This window comes from Caretta caretta, chromosome 2 (assembly GCF_965140235.1).
Source record: "Caretta caretta isolate rCarCar2 chromosome 2, rCarCar1.hap1, whole genome shotgun sequence".
NCBI lineage: Eukaryota > Metazoa > Chordata > Testudines > Cheloniidae > Caretta > Caretta caretta.
This window is the reverse complement of record NC_134207.1, coordinates 214530228-214556871: the sequence shown is the minus strand read 5'-3', so window position 1 is coordinate 214556871 and position 26644 is coordinate 214530228. Positions and strand designations below refer to the sequence as shown.

General features: G+C 41.2%; 1 protein-coding gene across 7 annotated transcripts in view; it reads right to left on the bottom strand.

Annotated features, from left to right (window-relative positions):
* The window catches only part of CRPPA (CDP-L-ribitol pyrophosphorylase A), a 200344-nt gene that overhangs the window by 134296 nt on the left and 39404 nt on the right, over positions 1-26644 (bottom strand). For 5 of the 7 annotated variants that reach the window (XM_048838286.2, XM_048838291.2, XM_048838293.2 and 2 more), the window contains exons 3-5: positions 16399-16548; positions 15100-15196; positions 13199-13293 (exon numbers count right to left, since the gene is read on the bottom strand). In XM_048838286.2, coding sequence (XP_048694243.2) covers positions 13199-13293; positions 15100-15196; positions 16399-16548 — 342 coding nt within the window. The remainder of the gene's footprint in view (positions 1-13198; positions 13294-15099; positions 15197-16398; positions 16549-26644) is intronic. The other 2 variants (XM_048838288.2, XM_048838289.2) reach the window with 1 other exon arrangement.

Sequence of the window (26644 nt, the reverse complement as noted above, 5' to 3'; positions counted from 1 at the left end):
GGCCGTCTCTCCAGACAGCATCACATGCCGAGGACAAATCAACAAAGGCAATCCCTGTCTTCAATTTATGTTGGAATCCTGCCTCAATGTGGTCGGTGAGTGAAACTATTTGGTCACAGCAGTTTCTCATCAGGCAAAATCCTTCCTGCTCCACTGGGAGGATATCTTTGATAATGTCAGACAGACGGCGGAGCAGTGCCCCTTCCATAAGCTTGCTGGTGGTTGAGAGGAGAGAGATGAGACAGTAGCTGGCTGCATCCTCTGGGAGTTTCCTAGACATCAGCAGGGCAACTGTTGCCTGTCGCCAGCTTGTCGGCACTTGTTGGTAAGCTGCACTGACTACATCAGAACAGCTTTCAGCTGCATGAATCCTGCTCAGAGCAGCTGCTTGGCTTGCTGACCCAGGTACTGATCAATGTGTGGTTGGAGTACATCACTCTCCATGACTTCACATGCAGCAGCAGAAAAACAGCTCTAACGGGAAATTTCACAAAGACTAAAGCAGTCATTCAGCACACTCCAGCCCAATGCCAAGAACACATCAAACACTTGAGGCTCTTATATAGGAGGACAAAAGACTCAGTCCGGAGAGCTTGTTGTACATGCCCCTTCTACAAGATGGACAAGGTGCAGTCAAGGGGGGCCCAGTAGAGAGCCTGAAGTGGCTCACAACCCCCTCCTCACGCCTACCAGCCTTCAGGATGCTGATGAGGGTCAAGACAAGGAGGTAGGCACTATGGAGGATGTTCTGGAAGACTTGGTGGATGAAGAGCATGCGACTCTGCACTGCTACTCGGAAGATCCAGTTGAGAAAGCCCCCTCAATGAACCCAAGGATGAACACTGGAAAAAGACCAGCATAGAACATGATTTTATCGAATCTGAGATCTGGCAAACTCGTACCAGCATAGGGCTGCTTTTAGCTGCCTCTTTCTGGTCTAGGTTTGCCAGCCCTCCAAGGTTGTCCTGGAATCTCCAGGAATTAAAGATTTATCTTTTATTAAAATTTGTCATGTGATGAAACCTCCAGGAATACATCCAACCAAAAATTGGGGACCCTATTCTGGTTACAGACTTACAGCAGTGTTGTAAAATATACAGTCTTGGATGACTAAGTCAGACTCTTATTCGAGAGAACGAAAAAGGAGAAGACATAAGGTGGGTCAGGAAAAGAACACACAAAAGCATTTGTGACAGTCTTACATCCCAAGTGGTGTTTGGGATTCTGCTGGAGCTGGTAGAGATTGCAGTGTCATCTTGGTCCCTTTGTGTGGCCCACTCTGGTACAGCCATCTGTCAAGGATAACAAATGACTGGTGTCCCAAGAGACAGTGTGGGTGGCAGCCATAATGGTAAAGCTCACGCCAGCAGTCAGCTTTAGTTCCCAAAACCTTCTTAAGGACCCACAAAGGAAATGGTGGATGGAATAGTCCATCCCCTCATTATTTTGTCTATCAATTAGGCCTAGTTTCTGACACACCGATTTTGGTTCATTGATTTCTGGTTCCACACTTCTCTTGTTTACCAAGCATGATTTTAACACAATCCTTGAGTTATATTAGTAGGCATTTTTGTGTGGACTAATTCAGTCTGTCTCCCTTTTATACTTTTTGCCATTAACATTTTGTATTAGAATCATAGAATATCAGGGTTGGAAGGGACCTCAGGAGGTCATCTAGTCCATCCCCCCGCTCAAAGCAGGACCAATCCCCAATTTTTGCCCCAGATCCCTAAATGGCCCCCTCAAGGATTGAACTCACAACCCTGGGTTTAGCAGGCCAATGCTCAAACCACTGAGCAATCCCTCCTCCTAATTATTATACATTATTGTGCCATCTCATGAACTTTCATGTACTTTATACAGTTGAGCTCACAATTAGAATAAATTTGTAGGCCCAGTTATCACAACAGTACCAGGACTATATATTTTTCCTGTGACACTCCACACTTGGAAAGATTGGCATCTAGCATGATACAGACACTGTATGGATCCCAAATGGGAAATTCCCTGAAAGTTTCCTCCGATCCAGCCACCAGATAAGAGATTCCCTGACTAGCTAAGGAGTGAGAAGATATGGAGTTTACAGATTGTCATCATCTACCCCTGACCTAAGGAAAAATTGCTGAAAGTGTTTAAGGTTGAAGTAGGATTAGGAGACCAGATCCTAATATAACACTGTGATAGACCAAGGACACTTGGAGAGCACTCTAAGAACTGAGAGAGACTCTGGATAACAGAAATACAGATCTCATTTTATGATTCTTTTCAGAGAGTGGAATACAATCCTTTGTTGTGCCTCAGAGTATCCTAGGGGAGTGAATACATTCTTGTCCTTTTTTGTCCAAAAAAGCCAATCTGAAATCTTAGCCTTAACCTGGCTGCTTCTTGTTCTGTCTCTGCAAAGGAAGTGGTCCAGACAAACCAGTCATCAAGATAAAGAAAAACACTACATCCCCATCTTGCTTAAAGATGCCACATCCACCAATATTATCTCTGTGGAAGTCCAGAGGGCTACTGGAAAGCTAAAGAGAGACCTCTGACTCCTGCATACCCAGAGTATCCACAGATGAACACCTCCACAATGAAATACCAATTCTGTGTCTTTCCAGTCCAAATCATTGCTGTACTGTGGAAAGGAAAAAAAATGGGTATGACTTCGCTGCTCAAGAGCTGCCACATGATGCTGGGTGACCGGGGCAGTCTAACATAGCAAAGGGTGGTAGTGGGCACCATAAAAGCCAGGGAGCTCAGTGTGGCTGCAAATAGGGCTGAGAGGAGGCTGGCAGACTGACTGACATAATGAAAGTCAGGATGTAAACTGGTTGGCATAAGATGTGAATTTGGGTATAATTAGTAGATGGTCTTCTGCCTTACATAGGAGGAGGAGGAGTTACCCATCAGTTGTCCCTGGTAAAAATGGAATTCAAAACAATCTACTACTGATCTCTGAAGGACTTAAGAGGCATGTTGTCTTTAAAATGGCTGTTGACAAATTGGAAAAGGTTCAGAATAGAGGTACAAGAATGATTCAAGATCTGAAAGCCTGCCTTCCAGTGAGAGGCTAAAGAAGCTCAATCTGTTTAGGTTTATCTAAGACAAGGTTAAGAGGTGAATTGATTACAGTCTACAAGTGCCAAAATGGGGAATCGATTTCTGAAAATAGAGGGCTCATTAATTTAGCAATCAAAAGCATAACAAGCATAACCATAACATAATGGTTGGAAGCTGAAGCCAGACAAATTCAAATCAGAACAAAGGTGCACCTTTTTAACAGTTAAGATAATTCACCATTGGAACAATTTACCTACGGAAACATTTGGTGAAATTCTATGGCCTGTGATATGCAGGAGAACAGATTAGAATAGATGATCATAATAGTCCCTTCTGTCCTTAAAATCTATTAATCTATTAATTGATGGATTTGAACTACTGACCAAAAAGTGAAAAGCTCATTGTTCTGGGAGCATCTCAGAAGCTAAGCAGTATAACCAGAACAGAATTTGTATGAGGGGAGGATTCCTGCATGAATTGGTGTGGATTCAGTGGCTAGCATTCTTCCCTCTGAGTTAGTACAAAAAAACCAATGGTTATGAGAGGCACTATGCTGTTGCAGGTACAGTCTACTTGTGACTTCTCAGGACAGATCCCTCCGTACTTGTGAAAAGTGTGCCAGTTTCCAAGTGCATAATTATAATGTCTTCCTAAACTTGAATACAGTACTCCTCTTCAAATCCTGCCCTAAATGAAGTGTGCTATTAAGCAGCTGCCAAGTTTCATAAAAGATGTGGCATCTTTTCAGTGGGGAGCAATATTGGCATAATATAAAGAGTTAGTACAGTGTTTTGGGATCCTACAAGATGAGGAGTACCATCAAATGTGAGTAATTATTCCATTAGCAAAATGATTTTTTTTTTTTGTAAATGGTTCATACAACTTCTCTGAAAAATTCCCCAACTTATCCTAATTAATTTTCATCACAGGATTCACACAATATCCTGGGTCTACTACTGTGCCACACAACTAACTAAGTACAGAACTTTCTAAAATAATCAAGGCTACTCAATAGACCACCAATCTTGCTTCAGATTTTGAATAAATTAAAAAATTATTGAACTAACGTCAGATTAAAATATAGTTCTTCTGAAAACAGATTAGCAAGCTCAACTGGTTTCCGGACGGGAAAAATCCTATTACTCAATAGCCCAGGACGACTGAAAAGCTGTGTGGGCAAAACATGTCAGGGGAGGCAACGGTAAAATCTCTTAGGAAAGTGTCAACAATGCATACTAAAAGTTAGATTTATTATCAAGCCCGCCGATGGGCTATATTTGAGCAGGAGTCAGTGTGTATCAGACAAGAACTGGATGGAAAAAAGCCTGTTTTGTGAAGGATTCTGGTTGTTCAAAATCTGGTTTTATTCTGATTTGGAATGAAACACAAAAATTTCAAAATTCTTCATGAAAAAGAACGGAACATGGGGCAGTCCAAACAGAGAAGTCTGTGTGAGTAGCATTAAACACACACAAAAACAAGAAAACCCCAAACACATACAGAACAAGCAGAATACAGAAAATGCTTTTAGATAAATCAGCAACCCTATTTCACATGAGAGAATGAGCCTTACAGCCCTGAAACAGAAAAACTATGTTTTCTTGTCAAACAATCATATCTGAAGTCCTAGCTGCCCATGGACGTATGATCACAGAACTAAAAATTAACTGTAGCTTAGGTATAAGTGATCATTCTTGATCACATTTATGAAGTGCAAGTAGAATAAAGCCCAAACCAATAATATACATCCTAGGCCAAATTCACAAAGCTAAAAACAATTTTGAGCAAATTAGCTGGGAGGAAGTATTTAATCAGAAAAATGCATATGATAATTGGGAATCATTTAAGAACACCTTACTAGATGCTCAAAAAGTGGAAGAAAGCTATGCTGGTTAAAACATGACCTGGGCTTCAAGGGTAGTGATGGCAGCTGTAAAATAAAATAAAATAAAATAAAATAAAATAAAATAAAATACAACAAATGGAAGAATGGGGAAGTTGTGAGTAATTAATATAAATCAGAAATTAGAAATTGTAGAAAATTGATTAGGGAAGCCAAGGGACACAGGGAGAAACTTATGGCCAGTAGAGTTAAAAACAATAAAAAGGAGTTTTTTAAAAATATATTAGGAAAAAAAGGAATCTTGACAATAGTACTGGTCTATTACTATATGGAAATGGTATAATTATCAATAATAATCCAGAAAAGGCAGAAGTATTCAATAAATATTTCTGTTCTGTATTGGGGGGAAAAAACAGATGCTATAGTTTCATCTATAGTGATGATAACATTCTTTCCATCCCACTAGTATCCCTGGAGGATGTTAAACAGAAGCTACTAAAGACAGACAATTTAAAATCAGATAATTCGCATTCAAGAGTTTTATAAGAGCTGGTTGAGGAGCTCACGGGACCATTAATGTTGATTTTCAATAAGTTTTGGAGCATTGGGAAAGTTCCAGAAGACTGGAAGAAAGCTAATGTTGTGACAGTTTTTAAAAGGGTAAACAGGATGACCCATATGGGACCCAGGTAATTACAGACCTGGCAGTCTGACATCAATCCCAGGCAAGACAATGGAGAAGCAGATCTGATATTTGAATAATAAATAAGTAAATAAGGGTCATGTAATTAATGCAAATCAACATGGGTTTATGGAAAACAGATCCTTGAAACTAACTTGATATCTATTTTTGATGAGATTACAAATTTGATTGATTAAAGGTAGTCCTGTTTACATCACATACTTAGACATCTGTAGGCAGACAACTTGGTACCACATGACATTTTTATTAAAATACTGAAACGATATAAAATTAACATAGCACACATTAAATCGATTAAAAACTTTCTAACTGATAAGTCTCAAAATGCAACTATAAACAGGGAATCATACAGGAGCAGGTCTGTTTCTAGTGATGTCTTGCAGGGACTGATTCTTGGCCCTATGTTATTTAACTGTTTTATAAATGACCTGGACGAAAACACAAAATCATCACTGATAAAGTTTGCAGATGACACAAAAATTGGCGGAGTAGTACATAATGATTCAGAGTGATCTGAATTGCTTGGTAAACTGGGCACAAGCAAACAATGTGTGTTTTAATATGGCTAAATGTAAATGTATATATCTAGGAACAAATAATGTATACCATTCTTACAGCATAGATGTTCACTGCTGGAATACTGTGTCCGGTTTTAGTGTCCACAAATCAAGAAGGATGTTAATAAATGGAAAAGAGAAGAGCCACAAGAATGATTAAAGGATTAGAAAACATGCCTTTTAGTGACAGACTCAAGGAGCTCAATCTATTTAGTAACACAGACAGTAAAAGGCAACAATTTCAGTCTATAAGTACCTCACAGGGAAGAAGTATTTAGTAGTGAGCTCTTCCAAATAATAGAGAAAGGTACAACAAGATCCCGTGGCTGGAAGTTGAAGCTAGACAAATTCAGACTGGAAATAAGGCATACAATTTTAATGGTAAGAGTAATTAACCACTGGAACAGTTTACCAGGCATCATGGTGGATTGTCTATCACTGACAATTTTAAAATCAAGATTGAATGTTTTTCTAAAAGATAAAAGAGCATAGAATCTATGAACTGATCAGAATTTTCTTCCCCTGTCAAGTTGGTTTTATGTTTAGATTACACAAAGAAAAATTTAAAATTGTTCAAGTATACATATTCCCTAACTTTACATTATCATGCCACTAAATATTATAATCTATACAGATTCTCATGTTTGTAGAAGATCTAGTGATGTGGGATTTTGCAAACTCAAATGAACCCATGCTACTTTGCTATACCACTAAATATCAATGCTTCTGTTTTAGAGAGAGAATGAGTACTTCCATATTCTAAAAACACTTTTGAGAGAGCAAGGATTAAAATCCAGCTCTTTATTAACCTAAGAGGCAAAAAGTGTTACACAAATAAATAACCCTCTGGGATGCTTCAGAAAACTTGAAAAGCAGCCAGAAACTTAACACATAAATATAAGTACAGCAATAAAAATAAAGTTAAGTTTTTCAAACATAACAGTATAATTACTGATTATATTTTGTAGGCAGGTGGAAGTAGTCTACAGCGCGGACTCCATGTTAGAAAGAATCCAGCATTGCTCTGTTTGTTATTTAGTTGGCTTGTACAACTCTATTGAGTATATTTCTAAAAATATTAGGTGATTTTACCCAGTTCCTGGCCAATTCATTATTAATTTTTTGATGCACTATCATTGTGTTCCATAATAGAGTTGACAAGAGGCAGGACAGCCCACACACACATATTAGTGTAGTAAAAGAAAAGTGCAATTATCATCTAAATTTTGAGCTACAGGTGTAAATTCCAGCTCAAGGAGACATACCCTCACTAGCTCTCACTAAGACAGCACACTAAAAGTAGTGTGTGGCTACGGGAGCCGCACACTAAAGGTAGTGTGTGGCTACGGGAGCATGAGCGGCCGTAGGGCCTAGCTATCACAGTATGTACCCATCCAAGATGCTAGGTATGTACCCAAGGCAGCCACTGCTCATGCCATGATGGCTCTACTCTACTTTTAATGCACCAGCTCAATCAGCGCTATCGCAGATATGTCTACTTGAGCTGGACTTTACACCTCCAGCTCAAAATGCACATGTACCCTAAGCTGTAACACAACATATAGTGATTCTCAAATACATATGGGATGGATTCATAGAGGTTGACTGACATCACTACTGTAGCAGATCATCCCTATGGAGGCAATATGTTTGCTATAAATATCTCTCCAAGTCCTCCTTGAAAAATATCAAAGGGTTTGCATCACGACTCATTATGGACTATGGTTAGATCTGTCCATCTACCTCACCTTAATGTACAACACAATGTGATTCAACACTACCTTCAGTGCTTTTACAAACGTCTATACTCCACACAATCAATTCATAACCAAAGGATTTCAAGCAAAGATTTAAGTATCTTTTTTGTCTGAATGGATTTCAACCTCCAGCCCAATGGATCACATTTGAACAGGCATGAGCGACCAATGGAGCTACAGAATGTTTGAAATGTGAATCTGAGACACCATTTAGCACCACAGTCTCACAAAACGTGTGCGCAGCCCTGACTTCTGAGCTCCCACATACCCTTTCCAGAATTTTTCTTAGCTTGCTTTTCCCAGTTTAGTTACACCATTCCTATTTCTTTTTAAAAAAGGAACAACAAAAACAAATAGAAAAAGACTAAGAAGAAAATCAATAACTGCTTCCCATGATGATGCAGTGTAACCTGGCCTTGTTAGTCTGTCATTTATGCCAAGCCTCTGAACCATTATCTGCAACAGTTTGACATGTTACAATCCTTAGCTATTCCACAGCCACAACTTCAGGTGACAAGGAGAATGTCAGCAGTCCAAGAGTCTTCAGAAAGGCCACAATGAATTACAAAATGTCTATATACAGGGAAGTGGGTTTCCCCATTATCCACAACCTCAGTTCTGTCACACTGCACCTCCTTACTGACCACAACTGGATGTTACTACCTCCCTTCCAGACAGCTACATTAAAAACAACAAGAAGAGCTTATTATGTCTGCCATCAATGCTTCCCTCCAGTCATGATTAAATATATTTCCACTTACTTCAGCTCCTACTGATAGTATTACCCTAAATGTTATGGGCCTTTGGAGTACCTAAGTACCAGTGTCTTAGTTAACAATTAGTTTACTAATTTCACTTAATCTCAATTGTTCCAGGCAATGTTAATTTAACAGACATTCATTTCTTCAGCAAAGATGGCACCCACATAAAGTCCCAGAATCAATCTAGATATTTTGCCTGAAAGAAAATGATGCTATTCCCCTTCAAGATGTACTTCAGAAGTTTACAAATCACACATACGTAGCTCCCTATACTCATGTACGTGCTGAAAAGGCAAATCTATGAGTAACTACTACTACAGTGGACCTAGCAATAGCGAACTTCCTTTCATATTTCCAGCCAACTCTTCCCTGCATAATCCCCAGAGATTTGCTATATAAGAAAATTGTTAGTCTTTGAAAAGAATTTTTGAGATAGAGCCCTGATTGAACAGTTTGCAGAATTTCTCTTCTCTCCATCCCATCCCCAAATTCTGTGGATATCCTGTAATGGTTCCAGAAGAACATCTGCTTCTCAGGATATGGCATTTAAGTATTTGCATGATTCTTCCCGACATTATATTATTTTGTCTGCTTATAATCAGAGGTCCTCATCTATGCAGGCAGGTTTTGCAAACTCCCCTCACCAAGTGTGTTTGCCACTACTGCCCGAAAAGTGGGTTGTGCTGGCTGGAGGAGGGGCATGAACAGGAGATGTATTAATTTAGTACATCCCTGAAGAAGCCTCCAAACAAGAGACAGCACACAATCTGACCTCTCTAGGGCTGAATCCTGGAACTGATTTTGCTCCCCACTGCTATTTACAAGGGTCTTGGGGGCAGGCTTGAGAGCAACACTCCTAAACAGGCTCAGGGCTAACCCCTTCTCAGTGCACACGCCTACCTCTTGGTTGGTCTATTTCAACTTCACTTTCAGCTTTGCTGTTGTGACCTCTGTTAAAAACCCTCTTGCAGTGCCAGGGAAAGGTCCACCATAAACAAAACTGTCAAATTGACTATACATGAAGTAAAGTCAAATGAAATAAGTATAAACACCAAAAAATAGAGAAGCTGTTTTTACTTTAAGCTCTTTTGGGTATAGTAAATAATAGAGGTTACTTATAAAATCGGATGGAAGTGTAATTTTCAAATAGAAACTGCCCCCTTAAAAAAAGGAACATGTTATTTAACCTCCACTATTCCCCTTTAATGGAGAGCAGAGGCTTCTCTGTACAAAAAAACATTGCAGTGTTCTTACACTACAACCCTTTGAAATTTGCTGCTCCCCATCATCTGCACGTACTTGCTGCCTTCTAGAAGGCACTCAGCTTGTCAATGCTAGTCCACTAGCAGTTAGCTGTGTCTTCTCCTGATTTCTTATTGCGGACACCTCTCTGGACTCTGTTCAGGCTCTCCTGCTATTCCACTTCTGTTCATAGCTGTCCACTTGCCAGGAAAGCAAGACTCTGTAACTGTTTACAACTATCCCACCTTGATAAATATACCTAGATAATGAACACCTAACCTTGACACAGCATATAGTATGAAATGTGTATTTCAGCCTTTTCTACATAATGTTCTGCTACTTTGTTACAATAATGTGACATGACATAACATGATGTTTTGTATTACTACTCAATACAAAGGGCTTCTATGCATTGCACAATCTGTCAGGATCAGGTCTGTATAGAAATCAGCCCGAGCATAATATGATGGAAGGAAACAGATAGTCTACTTGACTTCCTGATACTCTAATTCCTCTTAAGATATTGCTCTGGGGAATGCCTAACTTCCACGAAATGATGTACCTTGTCTTTCTTTTCAGACTTCAGGAGGATTCTTGGGATATAGGCTCCTAGTTTAATTTAAAAATCTGAACGGAAAACTGAAACTTCCTTAGGCAAAAAAGAACAAGTCTGGTCTAAGAAATAAGACTTTTTTAGCTATTCTTGGAAAGGGTGGATTTATAATTAACACTTCTAGTTTTCTGATTTCCCTGGGGGCTGATATGGATAGAATAAACGTCTGTTCCTAAAAACAGGAATTCCATTTATATGAACCTAATAAGTTAGAAAATGCCAGCGTTAAGGTTGCCTATGCAACAATAATTCAGTCCCCTTGCATGCATGCATTGCAGTACAGTGTCTTACCCAACATCACAGAGGATGTCTAAGGCAGAGCAAAGAATTTAACCTAGTTGTTCCTGAGTCCCTGTCCAGTGCTGCAAACACAAAAGGAAGTTCTTTCTCTTTTTCTAATTCTCTGCCTCAGGTCACTGACCTCCAAGGGCACTGAATGAAAAAAAACGTATATGATACTGTAGCTAACAACTGTATGTAGTAATATTGAAAGGACATGAGAACCTATGATCTAGTCCATGGGAATAATGCACTTGGAGGGGAGGAAGTCATTGTGTTTCTGCCCCATCTAGCACTCTAACTCTGCACCATGCAGAAAGCTGAGTGAGACCTGGGAGCATACCCAGTGCAGTGGGCATACTAGGGCTGGACCAAAAAGCTCCACTGACTACATGCAAATGGTGATATGAAGAGGCTTTTAATTTAGCAAAATCTCAATGGATTTTCATTAGGGCAGCAAAAGGTACCTCCCTGACAAATTTCAAGTTCCAGCTATAGGAGATGGCGATATTACAACACTTCAATAAAGCAGATGAAATTTTTTAAACAAATAAAACATACACATTTTCCCCTAACCTTGTTTTCAGAAATGGCTAAGCTATTTTTGCTGAAACTTTGCAAAATAAATTCATTCTGAGACAGACAGCTAACATGTAAAATTTCAAACCAAATGGCTAGCACTTGGCAAAGCTATAAACAACTGAAAATAGAGGCTTATACTGGAAAATGTTAGGCAATCTTAATTGTAGCTGTTGCTGCTCTTTCACCTATAATATATGAATAAGTATAATGGGATTATGACAAAATATTGTATATAACTCAGTTATGTCAAATCTGTGGCCTTTGAGGGCAACTGTGTTAAAAAGAAATATATAATTATAATTTGAAAATTTGTCCTCTCTGATTTTTAAATTGAAGGGTCTGAATCAGCCCCATCATTGTGGGAAGAGGTATAGTCATTCTCTGATCAACTGACTCCAACTGCTTCCCGTGAAGCCCTAGGTGCTGCTCACATGTGAGCTGAGAGTGCTCTTAACAGTTGTCACTTCCTTGCTGCATGTCCGTTGGCTCCTTGCTGTATCGCAGGAAAGGGATAAGAGAGAGTACTTCTGGTGCCAGTTTTCCTGTTAGACAGTAGGAACCTCAGGGAAAACAGGATAGGAGCTAACTGGCTCTGCCTAAGCCTGAGAAGTATCTATCCAAGGATGACTCTCCTCCCCAGAACAAGGCAGTAAAGGAGAAAGGGTGCAAAGGGAGAAGAATAGGACAGAAAATATGGCCCAAAGCATTGATTGTAACCTTTTGACCTTTCAGAAATATGTTTTGCCCAGAGGCTCAAAAATTTGGACACTGCTGATATAGCTGTTTGTATTGTCATAATTTTTAAAAGAAATGTTTACATTATTTTCCCAGGAGACTAAGCAGTTCTTTTTCAATCATTTGCATTCCTCTAGTAAAAATGTGAAATACTCAAATGTCTTCTCTCTTTGAGATGTGGGTGCAGACGTATATTCCACGACCCACCCTCCACCTGTCTGTATCATAGTCTCTACTCTTGACATTCAGTGCAAAGGACCTGAAGGTGTGGGGTGGTGGGTGGGATGTCGCTGCAGCCACTTTAAATAGCCACAGGAGGAGTTAAGGGCCATAGGGCATGAACAGCATCCCTATAGATACTGCTAAGCAAAAGTTTTCCAGTTTCAGTGAGCACTGGGCATGCACACATCTGAGTGGAATGCACGTCTGCAGCCACGTGAAGAAGTATGGCTCTTTTTTCAAAACACAAATTAAATATCTGAAACCGTAGCCATCACACCTATAAATGTTCAACAGCCAGTCAAATTACTGTTTGTTGGCATTTCTAGTTATTTCTAGTTTATTTTGTTTCAAATATATTTATTCTTTTAGGGATTAGTGGGTTAGATCCAATCTCATTTAATATCTTCATTAATGATCTAGAAGGGCAAGTAAAACAGCCTACTAATGAGATTCACATGTTCCAAGTTAAGAGAAGATACAAATACCTCTGTGGACAGAACGGTAATAGAAAACGGACATAGAGAAAGGAGAGACATGAGCAAACACTAAAATGAGATCCTACTTGCAAAAATGCGAGGTACAATATCAGACAAAAAAATAAAACAGCACACATATATTCAACTGGAAAACCTGGGGAACCAGTAAAGGTGAAAGTGGCCTTCAACTCGTCTCCAGAGTTATGTCATAAAGGTCACTATTGTGTTTTCTACACAGAGTAAGAACATAATCTAGTATGCAGATCACAGAAGAGCTGGACTCCATTCCCAGCTTTGCCATCTGACCTGCTGTGTGATCTTGGACAAGACATTTAACTTCTCTTTCTGTATCTGTAAAATGGTGAAATGATACCTACGTTTTTCATGAGATTTTTGTGAAGATTAGTTAAGGCTTGCAAAGCACTTTTAGCTATCTTCTTTCCATCTCCACCTCCAGTCATAGAATCAGGCCCTAGTATCATAGAATATCAGAGTTGGAAGGGAACACAGAAGGTCATCTAGTCCAACCCCCTGCTCAAAGCAGGACCCAATTTTTGCCCCAGATCCCTAAATGGCCCCCTCAAGGATTGAACTCACAACCCTAGGTTTAGCAGGGCAATGTTCAAACCACTGAGCTAAACAAAGCTCTTCTACAGTTAGATTTTATGGTCTTCAGGGCAGCAGCTACCTTTTTGTTATCTGTTTGTATAGTTCCTTGCACAAACAGGGCCCTGATCCTTGATTGGAGCCCTTAAATGCTATTGCAGTACAAATAAATAACAACAACCACTACCACCTGCGACCAGAAATATTTAAGAAGTTTTAGTGAAGTATATTCTTTTCCAGAGCTCCAAAGCATAGAGCACTCGTGCGTGTTGCACCATCCCTTCAGATGAACAGCATGTAGTCAATGCAATGGGTGTGGGGAAGGGATCATAGCCCTGGTTCCTCAATGCCCCCTTTTGGAGTTTTGCTCCCGCAAGGGGAGAGAAGTACACACTCTAGGTGGGAGCATTCCCCGTACTCAGAGAAACACAGAGATTGCAAATATGGCTGGCCATTGAACAATGCAGTGGAGGGACAGCAACACTCCTTTACGCCCTTCCCAGCTCTCTAGTGTACCTGCACGTGGGGTATCCACAACCTAACCCTAGAAAAACAGAGTACAGTATTATACAGTATGTTTTGAGAAATAGTATATGACCATGTAATTAAAACCAGTCACAACAGATACTCATGGGGGGAGAGGGACATCTCCTGAATTTTGAGAGTTTACCAATGCAATGGTAACATCCTTTTCATGCAGATTTCATGTGGAATAAATACTTTATTTCAGTGATTCCCAAACTTTTGTACTGGTGACCCCTTTCAAATAGAAAGCCTCTGCTTGCGACCCCCTTTATAAATTAAAAACACTTAGGTTAACCATTATAGTTAACACCATTATAAATGCTGGATGCAAAGCAGGGTTTGGGGTGGAGGCTGACAGCTCGCGACCCCCCCATGTAATAACCTCATGACCCCCAGAGGGGTCCTGACCCCCAGTTTGAGAACCCCTGCTTTATTTCATTCATAGTAGATAAACAGGAGTGATGATATGGGGATAAGCTTCAGCTAAGACTCAAAATATTTCATAGATGCATAGATATTAAGGTCAGAAGGGACCATTATGATCATCTAGTCTGATGATCACAATGCAGGCCGCAGAATCTCACCCACCCACTCCTGCGATAAACCTCTCACCTATGTCTGAGCTACTGAAGTCCTCAAATCGTGGTTTAAAGACTTCAAGGAGCAGAGAATCCTCCAGCAAGTGACCCGTGCCCCATGCTACAGAGAAAGGTGAAAAACCTCCAGGGCCTCTTCCAATCTGCCCAGGAGGAAAATTCCTTCCCGACCCCAAATATGGTGATCAGCTAAACCCTGAGCATATGGGCAAGATTCACCAGCCAGAAAAGAAAGATTCACATACCTAGGAAAGAATTCTCCGTAGTAACTCAGATCACACCCCATCTAACATCCCATCACAGGCCATTGGGCCTATTTACCATGAATAGTTAAAGATCAATTAATTGCCAAAATCATGTTATCCCATCATACCATCTCCTCTATAAACTTATTGAGTTTAATCTTAAAGCCAGATAGGTTGTTATTCTTGCAAAAGATTTGTAACAGATTCTTCTTTTCAACCATGAGGTACCATGCTTTACACATTAGTGCACTGAAAGAATTCCTACCAAGTGGCAAGTGAAGAAATCTCATGCTCCCAGGCACCAACCTTGGAGATCCCTGGATGATAGGCAACTCTCCACAAGTGGATGTGTGAAGAGGAAGTGAAGCCTGGAGATTAGAGTTTGGAGTGCTTCCAGTAAGCTCTGAGTGTAGGGTGAGACAAATGAAAGAAAACATCACAGGGGATAATGGTGAAATAATTAAGGTTTCATTAGAATCTCCTGCTCCAAATTTTTCAGTTCAATCAAGATGGTGTTAATGAAATACAGTTAATTAATGGAAAGTTAAAACAGAGATAGTATTCACAGATATATCATGATCAGTCATTAATCAATGTATCTAGTGAATCTAATAATTTACTATGATGCATGGAATATTTTATAGTTTCACATACATTAACTGATATTTGCAAAATTAATATCTTCCAATATTTTAGCATATCCCACTGTCCACTATTACACTACTCACACAGGATTGCCTCCACAAAGTCCTGCCACTTACTCCACTGACTCATTAAGATACTTAACATATATCTAACTTTAAGCATGTTAGTCCACTAGCTTATGTACTTTGTTGAATCAAGACCTAAACTCTAAATCAATGGGAATCTTTCCAATGGTCTCTGGATCAGGCCCTTAATCCTCGAGTAGAGGACTACTTTGCTTGAGTCATCTTCACCCAGGAAGTGGAAGAGGTCAATGTGTCATGGGAAAAGAGGAGAATAAGGGACAAAGATTACCGCAAAGATAGAGAGAAAGTAAGAGGAAGTGTAATTGCTAATTTTCTGACTTTTTGTGAGTTTTCTGGGTTACTGGAATCTTAATTCAAAGTCAGGCTTGTAGCGTTAATTTTAACAGGTTTAATGATACATTCATGCACAAAGGAAGAGAGCTACATTGGTAAAATATATGAACAGCTAAATTCTCTCTGGTATAATTCCATTGACTACAATGGAATTACACCATCAGAGAATATGGTTCATAATATACAAAATACATATTTCATCACGTACAATTAGGCATAGATAATGATTTTCTTTGCCACCTAAAACCCGGGAATCATATTTGTATTTGGCAGTTTGATAACAGTATAAATGGAACAGATCATAAGAACTGCCATAGTACGCAAATCATAGTAAAAAGTTATAAAATATTATTATAAAACATTGTCATTAGGAGACTACACTGAAATGATTTACATGCAATCTCATATAATCTGTGATAGATTTATAGACATTTCAACTATAATTTTCAGAAAAACCAAACAAGGTGACTTAGTTTCCTTTAACATACAGTACATTGAGGGGGAGAAGTGAGCTTCTATTTTGAAAAGCCCAGATTCTTACCTGATGATATGCTTGATAGATTATATCAAACAGGAAAGCCTGAGGCATTTCACTTGCTCTGTACCTGGAACGTTCTAGTGAATGGTCTAAGGAACCATCTGCAGAGGAAGCAACAACAGTAGAGACGAGAGGACGGATTGCTCCTGCTGCCTAGGGAACAAAAAAAAAATCTTAAATATATACTTGGATGTTTATCTTAGCTAATTTCTTCACAGAGAACAAGCCAAAACAAATTTAATATATTAACCTCTATACACTATAGGGCCCAGTGCAGCCAGGTGTTAAGCTCTTCTTGAGACATACTGAGCATCCCCCATTCCCAGTGACTTCAGAGCAGAGCTGGTGCAGTTTTGCTCTGCAGAAGTGGAATAACCTATTATTGAAACAATAGTGATATTTGCATTCATCTCCTTGAGCTTCCATTACCAAAATCTGCTCTTGGTTATGCAAGTCTCTCTTTGACTTCAGCTGGAACCTCACCTGGCCATCTAATAGGAAAGTACAACACAAAGCAGGTTTTGAAAGATTTTTGTTTATTTTAGAAGAAATCAATTAATATTGCTGCTTTACCCTTCCTCCTCTAAACCACCTAATAATGAAGCAGGGAGGAGACAGCAAGTACTATAAGTATATATTTAGATAAAATTCAATAAGTTGAGCCTTTTATAAGTTATTATTAAGAAATTTACCTAGTACACAATTTTATGTGCACGGAAGGAAGACACATAATTGAGGTGAACCCCCGGTGCTTGAAGCCTGGTCCCTGTGCATAAGATTACAAGGCGCAGCTCAAGGGGAGGGGACCGGAGGATCCAAATGACCGAAAAAGGATCTGAACAATTTTCTTGTGTGAAGAGCTTCTCTTCTTCATGTTTCAGAGTAACAGCCGTGTTAGTCTGTATTCGCAAAAAGAAAAGGAGTACTTGTGGCACCTCAGAGACTAACCAATTTATTTGAGCGTAAGCTTTCGTGAGCTGAAGCTCACTTCATCAGATGCATACTGTGGAAACTGCAGAAGACATTATATACACAGAGACCATGAAACAATACCTCCTCCCACCCCACTCTCCTGCTGGTAATAGCTTATCTAAAGTGATCGCTCTCCTTACAATGTGTATGATAATCAAGTTGGGCCATTTCCAGCACAAATCCAGGTTTTTTCACCCCCCCCCCCCCCTTTTTCCAAAAACCACACACACAAACTCACTCTCCTGCTGGTAATAGCTTATCCAAAGTGACCACTCTCCTTACAATGTGTATGAAAATCAAGGTGGGCAGTTGCTCGCTGGAGTCTGGATTTGAAGTTTTTCTGTTTTAAGATAGTGACCTTCATGTCTGTAATTGTGTGACCAGAGAGACTGAAGTGTTCTCTGACTGGTTTATGAATGTTATAATTCTTGACATCTGATTTGTGTCCATTTATTATTTTACGTAGAGACTGTCCAGTTTGACCAATGTACATGGCAGAGGGGCATTGCTGGCACATGATGGCATATATCACATTGGTGGACGTGCAGGTGAACGAGCCTCTGATAGTGTGGCTGACATACACATTGTAAAGAGAGTGGTCACTTTGGATGGGCTATTACCAGCAGGAGAGTGAGTTTGGGGGGGGGGGGGGGGCGGAGGGTGAGAAAACCTGGATTTGTGCTGGAAATGGCCCAACTTGATTATCATACACATTGTAAGGAGAGTGATCACTTTAGATAAGCTATTACCAGCAGGAGAGTGGGGTGGGAGGAGGTATTGTTTCATGGTCTCTGTGTATATAATGTCTTCTGCAGTTTCCACAGTATGCATCCGATGAAGTGAGCTGTAGCTCACGAAAGCTTATGCTCAAATAAATTGGTTAGTCTCTGAGGTGCCACAAGTACTCCTTTTCTCTTCTTCATGAGAACGGGGAAGACAGGGCCCACAAAATTCTGCCTGGAGTAAAAGAAAGCCTTTTTCTCATATCCCAGGGCAAAATATCATCGAATATCAGGGTTGGAAGGGACCTCAGGAGGTCATCTAGTCCAACCCCCTGCTCAAAGCAGGACTGATCCCCAATTAAATCATCCCAGCCAGGGCTTTGTCAAGCCTGACCTTAAAAACTTCTAAGGAAGGAGATTCCACCACCTCCCTAGGTAACTCATTCCAGTGTTTCACCACCCTCCTAGTGAAAAAGTTTTTCCTAATATCCAACCTAAACCTCCCCCACTGCAACTTGAGACCATTACTCCTTGTTCTGTCATCTGCTACCACTGAGAACAGTCTAGATCCATCCTCTTCGGAACCCCCTTTCAGGTAGTTGAAAGCTGCTATCAAATCCCCCCTCATTCTTCTCTTCCGGCAGTTTAAACAATCCCAGTTCCCTCAGCCTCTCCTCATAAGTCATGTGTTCCAGTCTCCTAATCATTTTTGTTGCCCTTCGCTGGACTCTTTCCAATTTTTCCACATCCTTCTTGTAGTGTGGGGCCCAAAACTGGACATAGTACTCCAGATGAGGCCTCACCAGTGTTGAATAGATTGGAACGCTCACATCCCTCGATCTGCTGGCAATGCCCCTACTTATACAGCCCAAAATGCCATTGGTCTTCTTGCCAACAAGGGCACACTGTTGACTCATATCCAGCTTCTCGTCCACTGTAACCCCTAGGTCATTTTCTGCAGAACTGCTGCCGAGCCATTCGGTCCCTAGTCTGTAGCGGTGCATTGGATTCTTCCATCCCAAGTGCAGGACTCTGTGTTTGTCCTTGTTGAACCTCATCAGATTTCTTTTGGCCCAATCCTCCAATTTGTCTAGGTCCCTCTGTATCCTATCCCTACCCTCCAGCGTATCTACCACTCCTCCCAGTTTAGTGTCATCTGCAAACTTGCTGAGGGTGCAATCCACACCATCCTCCAGATCATTTATGAAGATATTGAACAAAACTGGCCCCAGGACCGACCCTTGGGGGACTCCACTTGATACCGGCTGCCAAATAGGCATGGAGCCATTGATCACTACTTTTTCAGCCCAACACAACTAGCCAGCTTTCTATCCACCTTATAGTCCATTCATCCAGCCCATACTTCTTTAACTTGCTGGCAAGAATACTGTGGGAGACGGTGTCAGAAGCTTTGCTAAAGTCAAGGAACAACACGTCCACTGCTTTCCCCTCATCCACAGAGCCAGTTATCTCGTCATAGAAGGCAATTAGATTAGTCAGGCATGACTTGCCCTTGGTGAATCCATGCTGACTGTTCCTGATCACTTTCCTCTCCTCTGAGTCCTTCAGAATTATTCCTTGAGGACATGCTCCATGATTTTTCCAGGGACTGAGGTGAGGCTGACTGGCCTGTAGTTCCCAGGATCCTCCTTCTTCCCTTTTTTAAAGATGGGCACTACATTAGCCTTTTTCCAGCCGTCCGGGACTTCCCCCAATCACCATGAGTTTTCAAAGATAATGGCTAATGGCTCTGCAATCACATCCGCCAACTCCTTTAGCACTCTCGGATGCAACACATCCAGCCCCATGGACTTGTGCATGTCCAGCTTTTCTTAATAGTCCCGAACCACTTCTTTGTCCACAGAGGGCTGGTCACCTCCTCCCCATGCTGTGTTGCCTGGTGCAGTAGTCTGGGAGCTGACCTTGTTTGTGAAGACAGAGGCAAAAGCATTGAGTACATTAGCTTTTTCCACATCCTCTGTCACTAGGTTGCCTCCCTCATTCAGTAAGGGGCCCACACTTTCCTTGACTTTCTTCTTGTTGCTAACATACCTGAAGAAACCCTTCTTGTTACTCTTAACATCTCTTGCTAGCTGCAACTTCAGGTGTGATTTGGCCTTCCTGATTTCACTCCTGCATGCCTAAGCAATATTTTTATACTCATCCCTGGTCATTTGTCCAATCTTCCGCTTCTTGTAAGCTTCTTTTTTGTATTTAAGATCAGCAAGGATTTCACTGTTAAGGCAAGCTGGTCGCCTGCCATAGTTACTATTCTTTCTACACATCGGGATGGTTTGTCCGTGTAACCTCAATTAGGATTCTTTAAAATACAGCCAGCTCTCCTGGACTCCTTTCCCCCTCATGTTATTCTCCCAGGGGATCTTGCCCATCAGTTCCCTGAGGGAGTCAAAGTCCGCTTTTCTGAAGTCCAGGGTCCATATTCTGCTGCTTTCCTTTCTTCTTTGTGTCAGGATCCTGAACTCGACCATCTCATGGTCACTGCCTCCCAGGTTCCCATCCACTTTTGCTTCCCCTACTAATTCTTCCCGGTTTGTGAGCAGCAGGTCAAGAAGAGCTCTGCCCCTAGTTGGTTCCTCCAGCACTTGCACCAGGAAATTGTCCCCTACATTTTCCAAAAACTTCCTGGATTGTCTGTGCACCACTGTATTGCTCTCCCAGCAGATATCAGGGTGACTGAAGCCTCCCATGAGAACCAGGGCGTGCGATCTAGTAACTTCTGCGACTTGCCAGAAGAAAGCCTCTTTCACCTCATCCCCCTGGTCCGATGGCCTATAGTAGACTCCCACCACGACATCATCCTTGTTGCTCAGACTTCTAAACTTAATCCAGAGACTCAGGTTTTTCTGCAGTTTCATACTTGAGCTCTGAGCAGTCATACTGCTCTCTTACATACAGTGCAACTCCTCCACCTTTCCTGCCCTGCCTGTCCTTCCTGAACAGCTTATATCCATCCATGACAGTACTCCAGTCATGTGAGTTATCCCACCAAGTCTCTGTTATTCTAATCACATCATAATTCCTTGACTTTGCCAGGACTTCCAGTTCTCCCTGCTTGTTTCCCAGGCTTCGTGCATTTGTGTATAGGCACTTGAGATAACCCACTGATCGCCCCTCTTTCTCAGTATGAGGCAGGAACCCTCCCCTCTCACATGCTCCTGCTCGTGCTTCCTCCCGGGATACCACTTCCCCACTTACCTCAGGGCTTTGGTCTCCTTCCTTCGGTGAACCTAGTTTAAAGCCCTCCTCACTAGATTAGCCAGCCTGCTTGCGAAGATGCTCTTCCCTCTCTTCGTTAGGTGGAGCCCGTCTCTGCCTAGCACTCCTCCTTCTTGGAACACCCATCCCATGGTCAAAGAATCCAAAGCCTTCTCTCCGACACCACCTGCGTAGCCATTCATTGACTTCCACGATTCGACGATCTCTACCCAGGCCTTTTCCTTCCACGGGGAGGATGGACGAGAACATCACTTGCGCCTTAGACTCCTTTATCCTTCTTCCCAGAGCCACGTAGACTGCAGTGATCCGCTCAAGGTCATTCTTGGCAGTATCATTGGTGCCCACGTAGAGAAGCAGGAAGGGGTAGCGATCTGAGGGCTTGATGAATCTCGGCAATCTCTCCGTCACATCGTGAATCTTAGCTCCTGGCAAGCAGCAGACTTCTCGGTTTTCCCAGTCGGGGCGACAGATAGATGACTCAGTCCCCCTGAGGAGAGAGTCCCCAACCACCACCACCTGCCTCCTTCTCTTGGGATCAGTGGTCGTGGAACCCTCAACCCTAGGACAGTGCATCTCATGCCTTCCAATCGGCGGAGTCTCCTTCTGCTCTCTTCCCTCAGACGTATCATCTGGTCCACTCTCCGCATTAGTACCTGTGGAGAGAACATGAAAACGGTTACTTACCTGTATCTGCATTGCTGGTACATGGACATTCCCCTTTTCTCTTCTGGAGGTCACATGATGCCAAATTTCTTCACCGTCCTCCTGTCCCCGATGTGCAGCCTGCTCTGAATCTTCAGAGCCTTGTGCCTGTAGAAGCATATCCTGACATCTGTCCAGGAAATCTTCAGTTTCTCTTATGCAACGCAGGGTCGATACCTGTTGCTCCAGACCTTGAACCTTCTCTTCCAATATGGAGACCAGCTTGCACTTTGTACAGACAAAGTCGCTTCTGTCCTGTCACCAATGGGGGCTGTGGGAAGGGCGGCCAGCATGTCCCTTGGCCCGCGCCACTTCCTGCAGCCCCCATTGGCCTGGAGCAGTGAACCGCGGCCAGTGGGAGCCGCAATCGGCTGAACCTGTGGACGCGGCATGTAGACAAACTGGTCCGACCCTCCGGGGGGCTTTCCCTGAACAAGCGGCAGATCAGCTTTGAGAACCACTGGACTAGATGATCTATGGCACTGGGTCTTTTTCATCTCTAATTTCTGATTCTAGGGTGCTGGATCATTATTCCTATATCCCAGCTTCTGGACTTTTGGCTAATGTTATATGTTTTGTCATGTTTTAATTGGCCACATACAAAAAAAAATTATAAAATTCAAATCCACAACTTTTCCATAATTACTTACGTCTATTTAAATGTCTAATACAAGTTTTTCTGAAACAGTAATACCAGAAAAAAACATTTTGTCAAATAAGATTTCCCAGGCTTATGCAATATTATGTTATAATCTCTTTGTCAATCATGCAAGATTACATTCTAACCATAGGAACACAGGACTGGAAGGGACCTCATGGGTCACTGAATCCAGTCTCCTGCTAGTGCAGGCAACCCCATCATACAGTGCTGTTCATAAACGTATCAAGCTCTATCTTGACCAGTTAGGCAGATGCCCCCACTACTCCTATTGGAAGGCCATTCCAGAACCTTACTCCTCTGAGGCTAGAAACTTTGTTCTAACTTCCAGTCTATATTTGTTCGTGGCCAGTTTATGCCAACAGTGTCCATTACCTTAAATAGCTCTTCTTCTCTTCCTCCTTATCCTCCCAAAGTATTTATAGAGAGCAATCACATCCACTCTCAGCTTTCATTTTGCTAGGCTAAACAAGCCAAGCTTTTTTAGTTTCCTCTCATAAAATAGGCTCTCCATTTCCCTGATCATCCAAGCAGCTCTTCTATATACCTGCTCCATTTGAATTCATTTTTCTTGAACATGGGTGACCAGGATTCTACACAGTATTCCAGACCAGGTCTTACCAGTGCTTTGGACAATGGGATTAATTCTTCCCTATCTCAACTGGAAATACCTTGACTAACACATCCTGGGATTGCATTTGCCTTCAGCGTCATTACAAAACCAGACCAATGTAATGCAATGTGGTTTATATAATCAGATCTCATAAATCAGACACATATTGAAAAAAAGACAATTGCTTAAGAAATTAAAACTGTATTCTTAAAAGCACTTTGAAACACTATTTTAACAACTGTTTTGTACACAGTATAAATTCATATTTAGTGTCTGTATCTGACAGTCTTATTTGTTGATTCTAAAACCAAAAAATACCAATATGATCATGTAGTCTAATCTCCTGAATAGCAGAAGCCAAAAAACTTCTCCAAAATAATTCAACAGTGAACCACATGGTATTTGCTAAGTACCTAATTGGAACTGCTGTAGATGGACAGGTTAATGGATTCAAATTATTTTCACTCAGCTACAGAGCCAAATATTATTCCCCACAAGGAATTTTCAAGTTATTGTGTGTATACAAATTGCTCAGATCTAGATTGCCTCCATATCAGCAAGGAAAAAAACATGAATTTCAGCTGGCATTGCTCACTACAGTTCTAGAAGCTCTCAAGTAATGTGAACTGGACTCATGTTCTTCCTGGCTGAAGATCAGTTAAGAAGCACTGGTCTGCACTTTGTGGAAACCATCAACACTTACCTTCAGAAGGACAGGCCGCCTACTACCCTTAAGAAATCCATTATAAAGTTTCTGCTCAGGATGACTGTCTCGAGGCTGACAGCCTTGCTAATTATAAATATGTCTATCCCCTCTTTTTGGGGAAAGATGGTGAAGAAGGTTGCAGTGGGGCAATTGAACAAGTGTCTTGACCCCAGCCCATTGGATTTCAGATCTGAGTACATTCCAGTATATCAGCTGCAATGGTAGTGTTGGTTTGCAGATGGAAGATGATAATGGAGTCTTATATGTCTGTCAATTGCTTACAATATTATTAATCAAAATGTATTGTGGGCATATTTTTGATCCCTAAAAGGGTTTGGTGGAGTCACTCAAAGCTCTTTTCTTTTTCTTTGCCAGAGATCTTAGAGGTAGTTTGGGCAATTGCTTATCTGCTTCAAGAGTTCTTTCATGTGCTTCATACTGCTTCACACAGACAAGAAACTAATAGGAGGGGCTGTAAAAGATATACTGAGGACACCCAGCTCACATCTTTATCTTGTCTCTGATCCAGATGGTGCAGTCGAGCAATTCATCCCAACAGTTGACTCAAACTGGGGCTTGTTTAAGTCTTAGTCTATGCAAAATTGATGTAGTGTTAGTAGACAGAACAAAAGCAACTAGAAGTGCTGACGGAAACCATATCAGCATCTCGGATTTGCTACTTCGGTTACCAATTTGTGGGTATTTGGCCTGGCTGCTTAGGTAGTAGGTTTGGCCAAGAGCACTTTAAATAAACGAGAAGCTGGATATGACTCAGCAGCGTGCCCTTGTTGCCAAGAAGGCCAATGGCATTTTGGGATGTATAAGTAGGGGCATAGCGAGCAGATCGAGGGACGTGATCGTTCCCCTCTATTCGACATTGGTGAGGCCTCATCTGGAGTATTGTGTCCAGTTTTGGGCCCCACACTACAAGAAGGATGTGGATAAATTGGAGAGAGTCCAGCGAAGGGCAACAAAAATGATTAGGGTTCTGGAACACATGACTTATGAGGAGAGGCTGAGGGAACTGGGATTGTTTAGTCTGAGGAAAAGAAGAATGAGGGGGGATTTGATAGCTGCTTTCAACTACCTGAGAGGTGGTTCCAGAGAGGATGGTTCTAGACTATTCTCAGTGGTAGAAGAGGACAGGACAAGGAGTAATGGTCTCAAGTTGCAGTGGGGGAGGTTTAGGTTGGATATTAGGAAAAACTTTTTCACTAGGAGGGTGGTGAAACACTGGAATGTGTTACCTAGGGAGGTGGTAGAATCTCCTTCCTTAAAAGTTTTTAAGGTCAAGCTTGACAAAGCCCTGGCTGGGATGATTTAATTGGGGATTGGTCCTGCTTTGAGCAGGGGGTTGGACTAGATGACCTCCTGAGGTCCCTTCCAACCCTGATATTCTATGATTCTATGAAATAAGTAAATAAATAATGGTCTTGGTGAAAACAGTGTGACCTTTACTTTCAGGGGGGAACCTGGATACAGTTTCCCAAGTCTTTTTAGTAGTCTAAAGTTGTAGCCATAAATAGGCAGCCACTAGGTTTAAAATGGAGAGGGATCTTGTGCCAGCATGTTTTCTGTGCAGGGTCATTAACTCAAACTCATAATCACCTTGGATCCAACAGAGCCTGAATCTGTTAACCTTTAGAACACTATGCAACCCTGATCTACATTCTTGGGCTTTTAATGAAGGCAGGGTTTGAGTTTTGAGGTGGTTAGTTATACACATTATTATTAGTCAAGTACTATTTTCTAGTGGAGTTGACTTGTATGGGAAGTTTGCTTGATTTTCTTTAGCTTTTATTCTTTGTTTTTTATGTATTTAAAATATTTGTTAAAGCACTTAGAGTTACCAGGGGCAGGCACTTGAAAATAATCTAAATAAACAGATGTCCTGGTTTCACACACGTATTATTGTTCCTTTACATTAATTAGGTACCACTAAGAAGTTTTTCTTGGGTCAAAATCATTAGTAAAAAAAAAAAAAAAAAATGAAGCCTGTCCCTTTAATTTCTCTTAGATCCAACAATTCACTTGGAATAGTTCTAAATGTGCAGAGCACCTGCAATTTTCACTGACTTCAGAGGGAGCGAGTACTCAGTCTCCCTCAGCATCAAGCTCTATTTGTCTTCATAACAGTGCATCTGCTGACTAAACAAAAGATCAATCTGTCTTTGGGTACTTCTATCATTAATAGGCTCATACCCATAACTCATTTAAAATTTGCACTAATCCAAAACATTTATGGTCAAACCTTAAGGTCCATATTCAGTATTTACTTGGGAGTTTGAGTGAAAACAGAAGACATTAGCACATCTACAATATTCAAAGATACAATGATAATTTAAGGGAGGGTAGGGAAGGATATATACACCACATAGTCCAATGTAAACAAGGTACTATACTGTAAGTATTTTCACTGATTCACACTACCTCCTTCCATGAAACTACCACACAGTATCTGTCTCATTTTAATGTTGTTATACTGCAAGCTGGAGCAGCTGATCATTTAGATATGCATATTCAACAAATAAATAATTACATGCATGGATTTCATATTATCTTGAAATGTTATTCAATTCATGCACCAAATTAACATAGGGTTCAGGTGAGTGTACCATAAAGTCTTCCATCTTCCTACC